General features: G+C 46.9%; 1 protein-coding gene across 28 annotated transcripts in view; it reads left to right on the top strand.

Moving 5' to 3' along the window:
• NRXN2 (neurexin 2) overlaps window positions 1–12,303 on the top strand; it is a 444,528-nt gene that overhangs the window by 177,596 nt on the left and 254,629 nt on the right. For all 28 annotated transcript variants that reach the window (XM_077327760.1, XM_077327722.1, XM_077327706.1 and 25 more), the window contains one exon: window positions 7,543–7,844. In XM_077327760.1, coding sequence (XP_077183875.1) covers window positions 7,543–7,844 — 302 coding nt within the window. The remainder of the gene's footprint in view (window positions 1–7,542; window positions 7,845–12,303) is intronic.

Genomic DNA, 12,303 nt, shown 5'->3' with positions numbered 1-12,303 from the left:
TAGCTAGTCAGAACCCAGGGGGTGGTATGTCTGCGCACCTGCAAAAGGCAGATCTCTCCCAATTAGACTAGGAGAAGATAGACTAGGGTATCCTACCTGATGAGCAGAGAGGCACCCATGAGGGCAGCACTGAAGTGGGATCAAGTCTGCACGGCCGAGGGCATCTTCTGGTAAGCAGGCAACGAGCCGTAGCTGGCTCCAGACCCAGACCGCGATCTTATTTATTTCCATATAGATATATAATTTTTATGTCGCCTGCCAGCGCTTAGCTCTTGAGGCAGTGAACAAAGCAATAATTAATCTAATAGCAACACAATCAGTAAAACAACAATTAAATTTCAAATTAAAAACTGTTTAAAAACCAATCCGGTTAGCAGCAGGTAATTAGAATTGATTAAAAATATGTAGAGGAAGATTTTTAAAAGCCGTGGGAGAAGATCCTTGTAATTTAAAAGAGGGTTGCGATTCTAACCGGGGTTGTGAATTTGCCGGTTGCGCTCCTCTTCGGAAAAGACAGATTGGGGAAGAAGAACAGCTTTTTCACTTGGGACCTAAAACTTAAAAGAGAAGGTGTTAGATCCGTGGTGGATCTTGTGGGTCAGTGACTCATAGACACTGGAATCGTTGCAGATCCTTATTGGTGCCAGGACATAATACGAATTGTACCAAGACTGCACTGAGAACCCCAAAGGAACACAGAAAGAACAAAGGGATCACCCACGGCCGCGCACGATTGGCTGGATCCTGAATGTTTGATTTAAACTGATTGGATCCTGCGGCTGGCATCCTAGCAGTGCATCGGCCAAGACCATGTTTGCTTCAATCCTACCTTGGACCTCAAGCTTGGTCCTCTGTAGCAGGGGTAGTCAACCTGTGGGCCTCCAGATGTTCATGGACTACAATTCCCATGAGCCCTTGCCAGCGTTTGCCCCTGCCAGGTTGACTACCCCTGCTCTGTAGGATTGTTAGCATGGCCACATACGCAACAGAAAGTATCAGGCAAATAGCAATGAGGCAGGTGTTCCACATTTATGGTGCCATTGCTGAAATGATCCAGTCTGTCTCTTGTGGCCACCCGTGAAGGGGAGTCTACCCCAAGAGAGATTCAAGGACAGGTCATTAGTGCAAGGATTGTGCCCTAGTGCCGTACAGCATAGGGCTTTAAAGAAAAGCACTGGCACTTGGAATTGTGCTTGGAAATTCATCAGCAGTTAGCAAAGTATGTTTGCATGTTTTCTGCTGATGGGGCATTCGGCAACCTTGCTGTGCATTCTGCCCTACTGGAAGGTTTTGAACAGTCTTCTAAGGCACTGGTCCCCAATCTTTTTATCACCTGGGACCACTCAACACTTAAAAATTTTACTGAGGCCCGTGGGGGGGAGGAGTAGTTTACTCCTCTACTCTCAACCACTGCCCTAATGCTCTCTGATCGCTACGGTAATGTTTAAACATCCCTTCAAAATAAGATACAGACACGCCACAACAATGAACATAAGGAACATTTTATTTTCATGGAAACTTGGGGGCAAATCAATGGGAACCCTGAGCTTGTTTCTCTGCAACGAGATAGTCCCATCTGGGAGTGATGGGAGACAATGACACCCAAAGTGTGTTGTAAAGGGCCGGGGGGGATGAAGTAAAGGGCCGGGGGGGGGGGAGAAGGCGTCCTTCGGGGCCCACCTCCAATTAGTCGACGGACCACATGTGGTCTGCAGCCCACAGGTTGGGGATCGCTCTTCTAAGGCAGCCCCGCTTGCAGCACATTCCAGCATTCAAGTATGGATGAAATCAGAACATCGATAATTGGCCAAAGCTTGCTTTTTCAAAGAGGGGCACAACCAGCAAACTGACCAAAGTCGGATTAACATCATATCCACCTCGGATTAGACTTGAATGACCGTCTGTACAGGAGCAGATCCAACGTCAACCACCCCAGTGTTGCAAATGTAATCTTTTGGGGCAGCGCCAGATCTGTTGAGAACGGGCTAAACTCTTGATTCCTCAACAGGCACTAATGTGGATCAGCCACTTCTGAGTCTTGTCTACACTGAGTTTCAGGGTATTGGACTTCATCCAGCCCAATACTGACTCTACCAGTTCAGAACTTCTACTGCCTCACTTGAAAAGAAAAAATAGAGTTGTGTATTGTCAACATACTAACAGCATTTATGTCTACATATTTGGACAACCTTGCCCAGGGATTTCATGTAGGTGTTAAACTGTATAGGGGACAAGATTAAACCCTGTAGTATCCACAATATTAGTGTCACAGTCAAGCAGAAGTACGTCAGCACCACCTTCTGGTACTGGTCAGCCAGGTGGGAAGGGAACCACCAGAATGTGGGACCACAGATACGCAAGGAAGGGACTGTAGCTCAATAGAACAACATCAGAGGCTAAGACCCATAGTAATGACTTTAAACTGTGTTTAGAACAGTACCAGCTAGATATCCGGTGGGAAATTTCACAGTCAGAGTAATTCGGCAGTGGAATGGGCTGCCTAAGGAGATGTGAGCTCACCTCACTGGCAGTCTTTAAGCAGTAGCTGGACAGACGCTTATCATGGATGCTTTAAAGTGGTTGTGCACTGATAAGGGGGTTGGACTGGATCAATCTTTCTCAACTTCTTCACTGTTGAGAAACCCTTGAAACCGTCTTCAGACCTCGGGAGACCCCAGAAGTGACGTAATTTTGCTGAATACGGTTGGGAAGTATAGCTTTGCATACACCAACCCAGATGGCATATAAATAAAGCTTTAGTATGCAAATTCAGATGTTGCCTTAGGTCTCAACCATAGGCCTGGTGGACTATGGAACTATTCATGGTCCCACAGGGCTCTGGAACAATGTTTCATCAGGCCGGGGCCAGGGTTGAAAAGATTCTGGCCCTGGTTGAGGCCAATCTAATTTATTTAGGGCCGGAGATCCTGATCAAGTTCTGCTCACTAGATCTTAAAGGTGTGTGTGGGGGGGGTATACACAGAGATGCGGTGTCACAAGTTCAATAGATCCAGGCCATTTAGGGCTTTAAATGTCATAACCAAAAACCTTGAATCTGATTTGGTCTCCAATCTGGAGCCAGTGCAGCTGGGAGAGCACAGGTCTTACACGTGTCCTCCACTGAGTCCCTGTAAGCTGAGGTTTGTCTCACAAGTATTCTCTGGGGGATAAGAAGTTCTTCACAAAAAAACAACAACTATGAGACAGTTTTGCACAATCATAATGGAGGTGGAGAACCAAGAACTCTAGAGAGAAGGTGTGGAACTCTGCCCAAGTCTAATGTTTGCAACATTTGGCTCACGTTTTCTTCTACATGCTCAGATCCTCCCCCAGACTCTTTCATTGCCCTGAATTTCTCTTTGAACCAAGGAGTTGACCAAATTCTTCCAGGAGGGAAAGGACAGCTGAGAACAATCATTTCAGTCACCTGAGTCATCTCTAAATTAGAAGCACCAATCCTGCTTACATGAAACACAACAAATGACTTCAGGAAATTTTCAAGATCCATCTCTCTTTGGGGGATGGACCATCTTGATGGGCACCTTGCCCCCAAGGAGTTTACTTGATAGTCCAACCATCACCAGGTAATAATCTAGTCATGATGAAGCAGTTAGGGCCACATTCTGCATTAACAGCACTTTGATCCCTGCAGAAAACAAAATCTCTTGAGTGTGACTCAAAATGATGTTTTGGGTGAGTATCATGGTGAACCATGAAGTTCTTAGACAAGGTAGCCTCAGAATGGTGTTGTGGTCCCGCGAAACAACCAGTCTTGGAGACCTCAGTGTTAGGTCCAGGGGACATCTGTTAGTCATCTTTTCCTAAAAGTTGCAAGGGAAAGTGTCTTCCTCACATCCTATGAAGTAGTAATTTCAGTAGATCTCACTGGAAGGTAACTGGAGGATTGTGCTGTGAGTCAATACATGAGTAATGTTTATGTTTATATTTTCCATTTATATGACACTTTTTGTCTTCCCATTTCACAAATGGGAAGGTAAGACCAAATCACAGCAGCTTTGTCCTGTGACAATATTAGGACAGGCCAAAGTTGTGTTTCCTCCCTTTGAACTAAATACTGTATTTACAGGTAGCTAACCTGATCTCTGAAGTCAAACATGGTCAACCCTGCGTAGCACTTGATGGGTGACTGCCAATGGAAGCCCAAGGGTGCTACCCAAAGGCAAGCAATGGCAAACCATCTCTGAATGTCTCTTGCCTTGAAAACCCTGCAGGGTCACCGTATGTTGGTTACAACTTGATGGCACTTTCTGTCCATCCAAAACAAGTAGCGTTTTTGGACAAAAGCTTTTGTTGAACTATGAGATTGAGCAGGTCAAAAACTGCATGATTAATTGGATGCAGAATCTAAAATGAACTATCCCATTAGAAGAATGGGAATTATTATGGGGCACAAAATGTCAGTTATTAAGAGAAAATTGGGACAAAATGTTTTATAGATGGTATATAACACCCAATCTAATTAGCAGAATGTCTACAGAATATGATGATAACTGTTGAAGATGTAAAGATAAGGTTGGTTCTTTTTACCATATGTGGTGGTGCTGTAAAAACATGACATTTTGGATAAAGGTTCATAATATTCTTGAAGTAATGCTGGATATTAAATGTCCTTTGTATCCTGATTATATGTTATTAAGTGTAATGCCAGATAATATTCCTCGAAAAGCTGAAGATTTTTCTTCTGTGCAACTATGGCAGCAAGAATGGTTATAGCAAAGAACTGGAAATGACAGGAGATACCATAGATAACGGACTGGCTAGATAAACTTGGAAAGCAATCTAAAATGGCTAAACTAACAAGTTTGATCAACAGCAGGCAAGCAGAAGAATTCAAAGAACTATGGCATTACTATACAAACGATATGGATAGATAGTAAACAAATGTACTAGCTAAACAAGGATAGATTCAAATGAGTTGGTCTGAAGTAGCACAATAAACTCAGAGTCCAGTAGTACCTTTGAGACCAACAAAGATTTATTCAAGGCGTGAGCTTTCGAGTGCAAGCACTCTTCCTCAGACTATGACCTTCGTACATGACAGGGAATATATGCTTGCATTTGAAAGCTCACGCCTTGAATAAATCTTTGTTGGTCTTAAAGGTGCTACTGGACTCTGATTTTATTGTAGCTAAATAAGGGTTAACTATAACCATATGGGGGGGTTCAATATTTCAGTTCTCTAATTCATTTTTCTTCCGTTCTATTTCATATTTTATAAAAATCAATGAAAACAAACACAAACACTAGTAGCGTCCAGCAGCGCTGCAGGGGGCACGTGCTGACATTATTATTATTATTATTATTATTATTATTATTATTATTATTATTATTATTATTATTATTATTATTATTATTATTATTATTATTATTATTATTATTATTATATTTATATCCCGCCACTCCCTTGCATCTCTGAAGCAACCCCTCAACGTCTCTAATCCTAACCCCCCCCCCCAAATGTCCCAGGAAGGCGAACTGAATACAGACCCAGAGCACACATCACTTCCACGCATGGGCATGCACACAGGCACATACTTTCTCTCTGGGCTGTCTCTTCATGGCCAACCCCAAAGGGGCTAACTGTCCTTCCTGGTTTCAGCAACCATCTAACGGCCTGCCTGCAGCTCGGGCCATTTTTAATGCAGTGACAATTTGAGGGACAAGATAAAAACCTGGCTTTTTTCTGAAATTGAATCGACTTGGCCTGCAATCCCCTCTGCCCCCCCCTCCATTTTCTTCCTTCCTTCCTGAATGGGCCTGGACTGCAAATGGCTTTCAATGACACAATGATTGTGGGGGGGAAGGAAGAGGAAAAGACAGCAAAATTTGTTTCCCGGGTGTGAGAGGATGGCAAGTTAATTGGCAGGTGTCAGGGGGAGAGGGACATTTCACTGTGGAGAGTCACATCAGCTGTGTGTGCAGAGGGGCTGGGGGCTGTTGCAGGGAGCCTGGCCCGGTCCCGCGGCAGGGAAATCGCCGTTCCGGGCACAGCAAACGGAAAGGAAGCCTGTCTGTTTCTCCGGCTTGTTGTGCTTTTGGCGGCCTGAATCATGCAGGCATCTGGGAGGAGAGTGGAGCAGAGGCCAGAAGACGGAACTGGGAACCCGCATTCCGACACTTAGGCAGAAGCGAGCCAAGGAGAGGCAAAAAAAACCTCTCCCAACTCAAACGTATACCTGTGAAAATTTAAATGCCTTGGCTCCTAATATCAGTTTTTCACAGTGTTTCTGGTCATGGGTTGCTGCTGGATTTAGGAACTTTACAGTGACAAAGTATACATAAAGTGCTTACCTCTCTGCCAAGAACATTGGCTTCCATTTATGCTTAATATCTAACCTTTTCAAAAGCGGTGCTCAAAATGGATTTTTTTTTAAAGAAACGCTTTTAATTGCAAGATTTACATGGAATGACTTGGTAGCTGTGAGGTGTCTGTGAGGGTGATGCAAGCAGACACACCAGCAGCTCTATCTGTCACAGGGAGATTGATCAATTCTGTTGTTTCCAGCTTCTGTGCAGCACATAACACGTTGTTAGCATAACCCCTAGCTAGAGATGGAATGAGCCAGGAAGGAGGGGAGCCTCAAGAATAGATGCAGACTGGGTGGAAAGCAGAGGAGGGAACCAGCACTGTCCTACCGGAAAGCTTGAACCTTAATCAGAGGCTCTTAACGCCTTGCTTAAGGGCTGCCTTATCTAGTGGGGAGCTCGTTTGTGAGACTCATCTTCCAAGCCAGGGCACAGAGGTTTCAGCTAGAGCAGGGGTAGTCAAACTGTGGCCCTCCAGATGTCCATGGACTGCAATTCCCAGAAGCCCCTGCCAGCATTTGCTGGCAGGGGCTTCTGGGAATTGTGGTCCATGGACATCTGGAGGGCCGCAGTTTGACTACCCCTGAGCTAGAGAGAAGAAAGAGATGGACTTTGGGGGTGGCAAGCTATGAAGGAGGGTGAAGTTAATTGTTTGGACTTTAAAGGTTCTGTTATATTACTAAGTTCTGAGAGCCAGCTTGGTGTAGTGGTTAGGAGTGCGGACTTCTAATCTGGCCAGCTGGGTTTGATTCCAACATGCAGCCAGCTGGGTGACCTTGGACTGGCCACAGCCCTGATAAAGCTGTTCTGATCGAGCAGGAATATCAGGGCTCTCTCAGCCTCACCCACCTCACAGGGTGTCTGTTGTGGGGAGAAGAAAGGGAAAGTGACTGTAAGCCGCTTTGAGGCTCCTTCGGGTGGAGAAAAGCAGCATATAAGAACTCACTCTTCTTCTTCCTCTTCTTCATTTTTGTCACATGATACAACATCAACTGAAAAGTAAAAAATGTCTCATTCTCTTTGAATCATTGCAAGGTTCATTCCAAGTTCTGACCCACAGAAACGACAAACTGAGGCTACGTTAGCAAGTAATCTTACAACATCCAAGGCGTGTGGGGATCCTCATGTGTGAAATGCGGGGACCATTCCTGCACATAGGGAGGGGGTGTCTCTGGTTCTCACAGGTCACTTTGCCCTCTCCCCTCTCATCTGCAGGGAAAGAGGAGTTTGTGGCCACGTTCAAGGGTAACGAATTCTTCTGCTACGACCTGTCACACAACCCCATCCAGAGCAGCACAGACGAGATCACCCTGTCCTTCCGCACCTTGCAACGCAACGGCCTGATGCTCCACACCGGGAAGTCGGCGGACTACGTCAACCTGTCGCTCAAGAGCGGTGCCGTCTGGCTGGTCATCAACTTGGGCTCGGGAGCTTTCGAGGCGCTGGTGGAGCCCGTCAACGGCAAGTTCAATGACAACAACTGGCATGACATCCGTGTGACCAGAAACCTGCGCCAGGTGAGTGGCCGTCTCCCACTGTGCTCCTTGCTGAGGGCAGCACTGGTGGTGACAGGCAAGGGGACAAAGGCTGGGATATGGGACGGAGCCCTTGCTGGGGCAACAATGGCAGATTGGGTTGTTTGGGTTGCCGACGGTACATTCTTCCTGCTCTCCAGACACCATGCAGAATATAGCTCTCCCCTACTCCCCCGCCCCCAGTGGATTCTGTTGTCTCCTCTCACAAAACACTGAGTTATCCCGTCAGGGAAATGAATGGGAATCTCAGGGACAGGATTTAGAACTCAGCTGGACAGCCGGCTCAGAGCTTGGTGGTAAGGGTTAAATTAGAGCCAGGACTTTTTCTGTCCCTGACTGCTTCTTGAAGATGTGGGGTCTGCAGGGGAGGGGAGAGTCGGCTGGGACCTAGGTTTGAGGCTTCGTTTCTTAAAGGAAAGCAGTGGAGGCTCAAGCTTGACTTATAGAATCATAGAGTTGGAAGGTACCTCCAGGGTCATCTAGTCCAACCCCCTGCAGTCTGCAGGACACTCACAATTACCTGCCCATCTACTTACAATCAGCCTAAATTCATAAAATCAGCCTTTCGGTCAGATAACTATCTAGCCTCTGCTTTAAAATTTCCAAAGAAGAACTCACCACCTCCCGAGGAAGCCTGTTCCACTGAGGAACTGCTGTAACTGTCAGGAACTTCTTCCGGATGTTTAGCCAAAAATTCTTTTGAATTAATTTTAACGCATTGGCTCTGGTCCGACCCTCTGGGGCAACAGAAAACAACTCTGCTCCATCTTCTCTGTGACAGCCCTTCAAGTATTTGAAGATGGTTGTCATATCACCTCTTAGTTGTCTTTTCTCCAGGCTAAACAGACCAAGCTCCCTCACCTTTCCTCATACAACTCAACCCCTCACTGTTGTTAGGCCCCTACAGCTGAGTGTGTGAAGACAGGCTCCAGGCTCCCAGAGACACACTCTGCATGTCTTCAGAGGCAGTCTAAGCCAAGAGCTGACTTGAAAGCAGTGGGAGGCTGAGCCAGTGAGCATCCCTGCCCCTCTCTTCCAGCTTTTGGTCTGCTGTCCAATCCAGCGCTGTCTGTGCCAGTATTTCTTTTCTTCCTCTGCCTTCCACCACACTGCACAGTTGCTCTCAAATTGTGGGCCCCTCCTCTCTGGATTACCCTGCCATGCAGCAACCGTCTGTTTATGTTGGGAGAGAGAGGGATATGCCCACATGCGCTTTTTACTGTCATTGCCTCTACTCTCATCCAGTTTGGCAGCTTCCAGCCAAGCATCTTTTAATATCCAAGGCCGTGCAATGCCACTGTGGTGTGGTTGGTGCCAAGGTGACACAGAAAAGGTCTTTCCCCTCCCAGCCATTGCTCTTTGAACAGCTTCTGGCAGGTCCAACACCCCCACACACACACACACACACATCCCATGCCTTTCTACTTTTAACCCTTCGTTAAGTCACAGCAGCTGTTTTTGTTTTTTGCTTTTGCACGGTGCCAACTCCCTGGTACGGTCCAGGTGCCATTCTGTCTGACAAAGCTGCAAAGCATTTCTGCCTTTGCATATCCAACCAAACTTGCAAGTGGCACCAAGACAGCTTTTTAGTCTATGGCACGTCCATGTTTATTAATTTAGTACATTTTTATCCTGCCTTTTTTCCAAGTTTATTAATTTAGTACATTTTTATCCTGCCTTTTCTCCAGAGTTGCTCAGAGCACACTTAGGTGATTTCCCCTCTCCTCCCTTTTATGCTCACAATAACCCTGCAAATTAAGTTACGCTGAGAGGTAACCAAGCACACTTCATGCTGAAGCAGGGATTCGAACCTGGATCTCCCAGAGCCTAGTGTGGCACTCTCGTCACCACAACAAGCTCACCCTATCTGTTGCCATCACGGCTTAGGGAAGGAAGGATGGCCCTTTTGAAATCAAACATGTTTGGTCTCCCTTTGCTTTATGGGCAGTGGAAGTATCTCTGCTTTAAACATCTTCCCATGCAAAAGGTTTGGGATGTTTCCGCTTCCTGGGGCCTTTCCTGAGGTCCCTAGAGTTTGTCTAGAGCAGGGGTAGTCAACCTGCACATGCTGGCAGGGGCTCATGGGAATTGTAGTCCATGGACATCTGGAGGACCACAGGTTGACTACCCCTGGTCTAGAGTACAATGAATACCGCTTGGCATTTCATTGAAGTAGCCCCACAGTCCTCGGCACACACTGGATAATGCATTTTCGGCGTGCTTTTGCAGCTGGATTTTCCTGTGCAGAATAGGAAAAACTCCTTCAAAAGTGCATTGAAAGCACATTATCTAGCGTGTGCAGAATGGGCCCTGAACAAGTTTACGAGGAAGCTAGTCCCATGAAACTCAAGTATACGTATAGCCTGACTCTAGGCCCGTTTGCTCGGCATTCAGTGGAGCTTAAGTAAACATGCCTAGGACCGTAGCCTTAAATTACACTAAACAGACATTTAACAAGACAATTGTGTGTACGGATATTTTTAAAAGTCGTAATGACTGTTAGATAATTGGCAATAAATGGCTGGAGCTGCTTTGCTGCCCTGTAAATAGATGTCTCCCAATTAATAAACATCGGCTGTTTTCAGCACGGCAGCCCTTTTAGCTGTCATGGCTTCCCTCCTAGGAATGCTGGGAATTGAAGTTCTTTGGAGAGGTGAGAGGATTTGTATCATGTCCATGCCACTACGCTTGCCTGGGTTTCTTGGAATGAAGATTTGACAGTCAAACTAGTGAAAAAGTCGGTTCAGGCTGGAGGTATCCTCTGAGGGAACGAAACTGCTGCCAGTCTTAATACTTTGAGTGCCCCTGGATGTGCTTATCAGTTTTATGTCATGAATCGTTCTGGGAAATCCCTCCACATTTATGGTTGGGTCTAATTCTTGAGGGAAAAAATGCATGTAGGGCTCAGTTTGCTAGGCCTCAGTTCTGTTGCACAAGTGTCATCATGTGTTTGTGTGATGGGGGGAGTGGGAAGAGAAGGAAGAAAGTGTTTCCTGAAGATTACTTGTTGAGGAGCAGCAAAGGAAAGTGGTGAGGGGAGACCTGCCTAATGTAGAGACTGAGGCAAGGGGAGAGCAGGGTTGCATCCCAAAACCCATTAAGAATCATAGAGACTCATAGAGTTGGAAGGGACCTCCTGGGTCATCTAGTCCAACCCCCTGCACTATGCTGGACACTCACAACCCTATCGCTCATCTACTGTAACCTGCTACCCCCTTGAACCTTCACAGAATTAGCCTCTCCGAGACGGGGTGTCGTCTTTATTCTGCATGGTGTCTGGACTACAGGGGACCCCACAGCTCTACTGCTCACTTTACAGAGCGCTGCTTCGCGTGTAAGGCTCAACCCTCCCAGGGATCACAAACACAAACGTGACCGTGTTCCATCAGGGTGGAAGGCTGAAAAAGTGGGGGGTGGGGGGCCAGGGACGAGGGGGGGTCTTTGTTCTGTGAATCCTAAGGGCAGTTCTAAGTCTTGCTCTGCACATTTTATGAGGAGACCTGTCTCCACAGACTTTCTACCCCTCAGCAGTGGATTGAGTGGGGCGGGAGGAAGTGAGACAGTCTGGCAGTGGAGAGTGAAGCGGCACCCTTTTGGAAAGACCTCAGTGGGGAGGTTGATGGTGAGGGTCAAGGGTGCGTGTGTGTGAGAGCGTAGCACTTAATCTCTAAAATAAGCAGCACAAAGACTCAAGTCTATGCGAAAGCCCAAGTGCTGCCCTCCGACTTCAGTGGTTTTTGAGGCTGCTTTTGACAAAAGGCACTCTGCGCAGGGTTCAGAGACTTCACACTTTCTTCACACTTCCCACAGGTATGGCATAGTGGGGGTAGGGTGCAGCCCTGTGGCGGTCGGACCATGAAAGAGATTTAAGCCAAGAGTGCAAGGAATGCACAAGCGCCAGCTGAATAAGAGGCAATGTGAAGAGTGTTTCTGAGCATGCACAGAGTTCTTTCCCCTAACCCTTGACTTTATTTATTTATTATATTTATATACCGCCCTCCCCGGAGGCTCAGGTGAATGTGTATGTAAGTCTTAAGGATGGCCCCAAATGGTGGTTCCCATGGGGACTGTGGGTAGAGAGTCTGTGGGGTGATAAGCGAATATGGTAGGGTTAAAAGCATCCCCCCACACTGCTGTTGGGGTTCACAGAATGGGGCTCCCCACCCTGCCTGCTCTCTGCTAACCCTTTGACTATTTTCTTCTCCTCTTTGTACGACAAACAGCAGTGCTCAACAGGGCTTTATCCCCCGGAGAGGAATAGGGGAAACCATCCTCCATATCCCAAAATACCCCCCTCTGTCCAAAACCACTTGGAGGCCAAGCTTCACCAGGCAGCAGCAGCAGCCTCCAACAAGCCCCAAGGCCTTCTGCCCAGACACAGACCACAGCAGGGGGACTCCCCCTCAGCTGGGCCCATCACCCACCCTCCCCTCCCCTCCTT

Source organism: Paroedura picta, chromosome 1 (genome assembly GCF_049243985.1).
Source record: "Paroedura picta isolate Pp20150507F chromosome 1, Ppicta_v3.0, whole genome shotgun sequence".
NCBI lineage: Eukaryota > Metazoa > Chordata > Lepidosauria > Squamata > Gekkonidae > Paroedura > Paroedura picta.
Note: the sequence above shows the minus strand (reverse complement) of the source record. Positions and strands in the feature narration are given on the sequence as shown.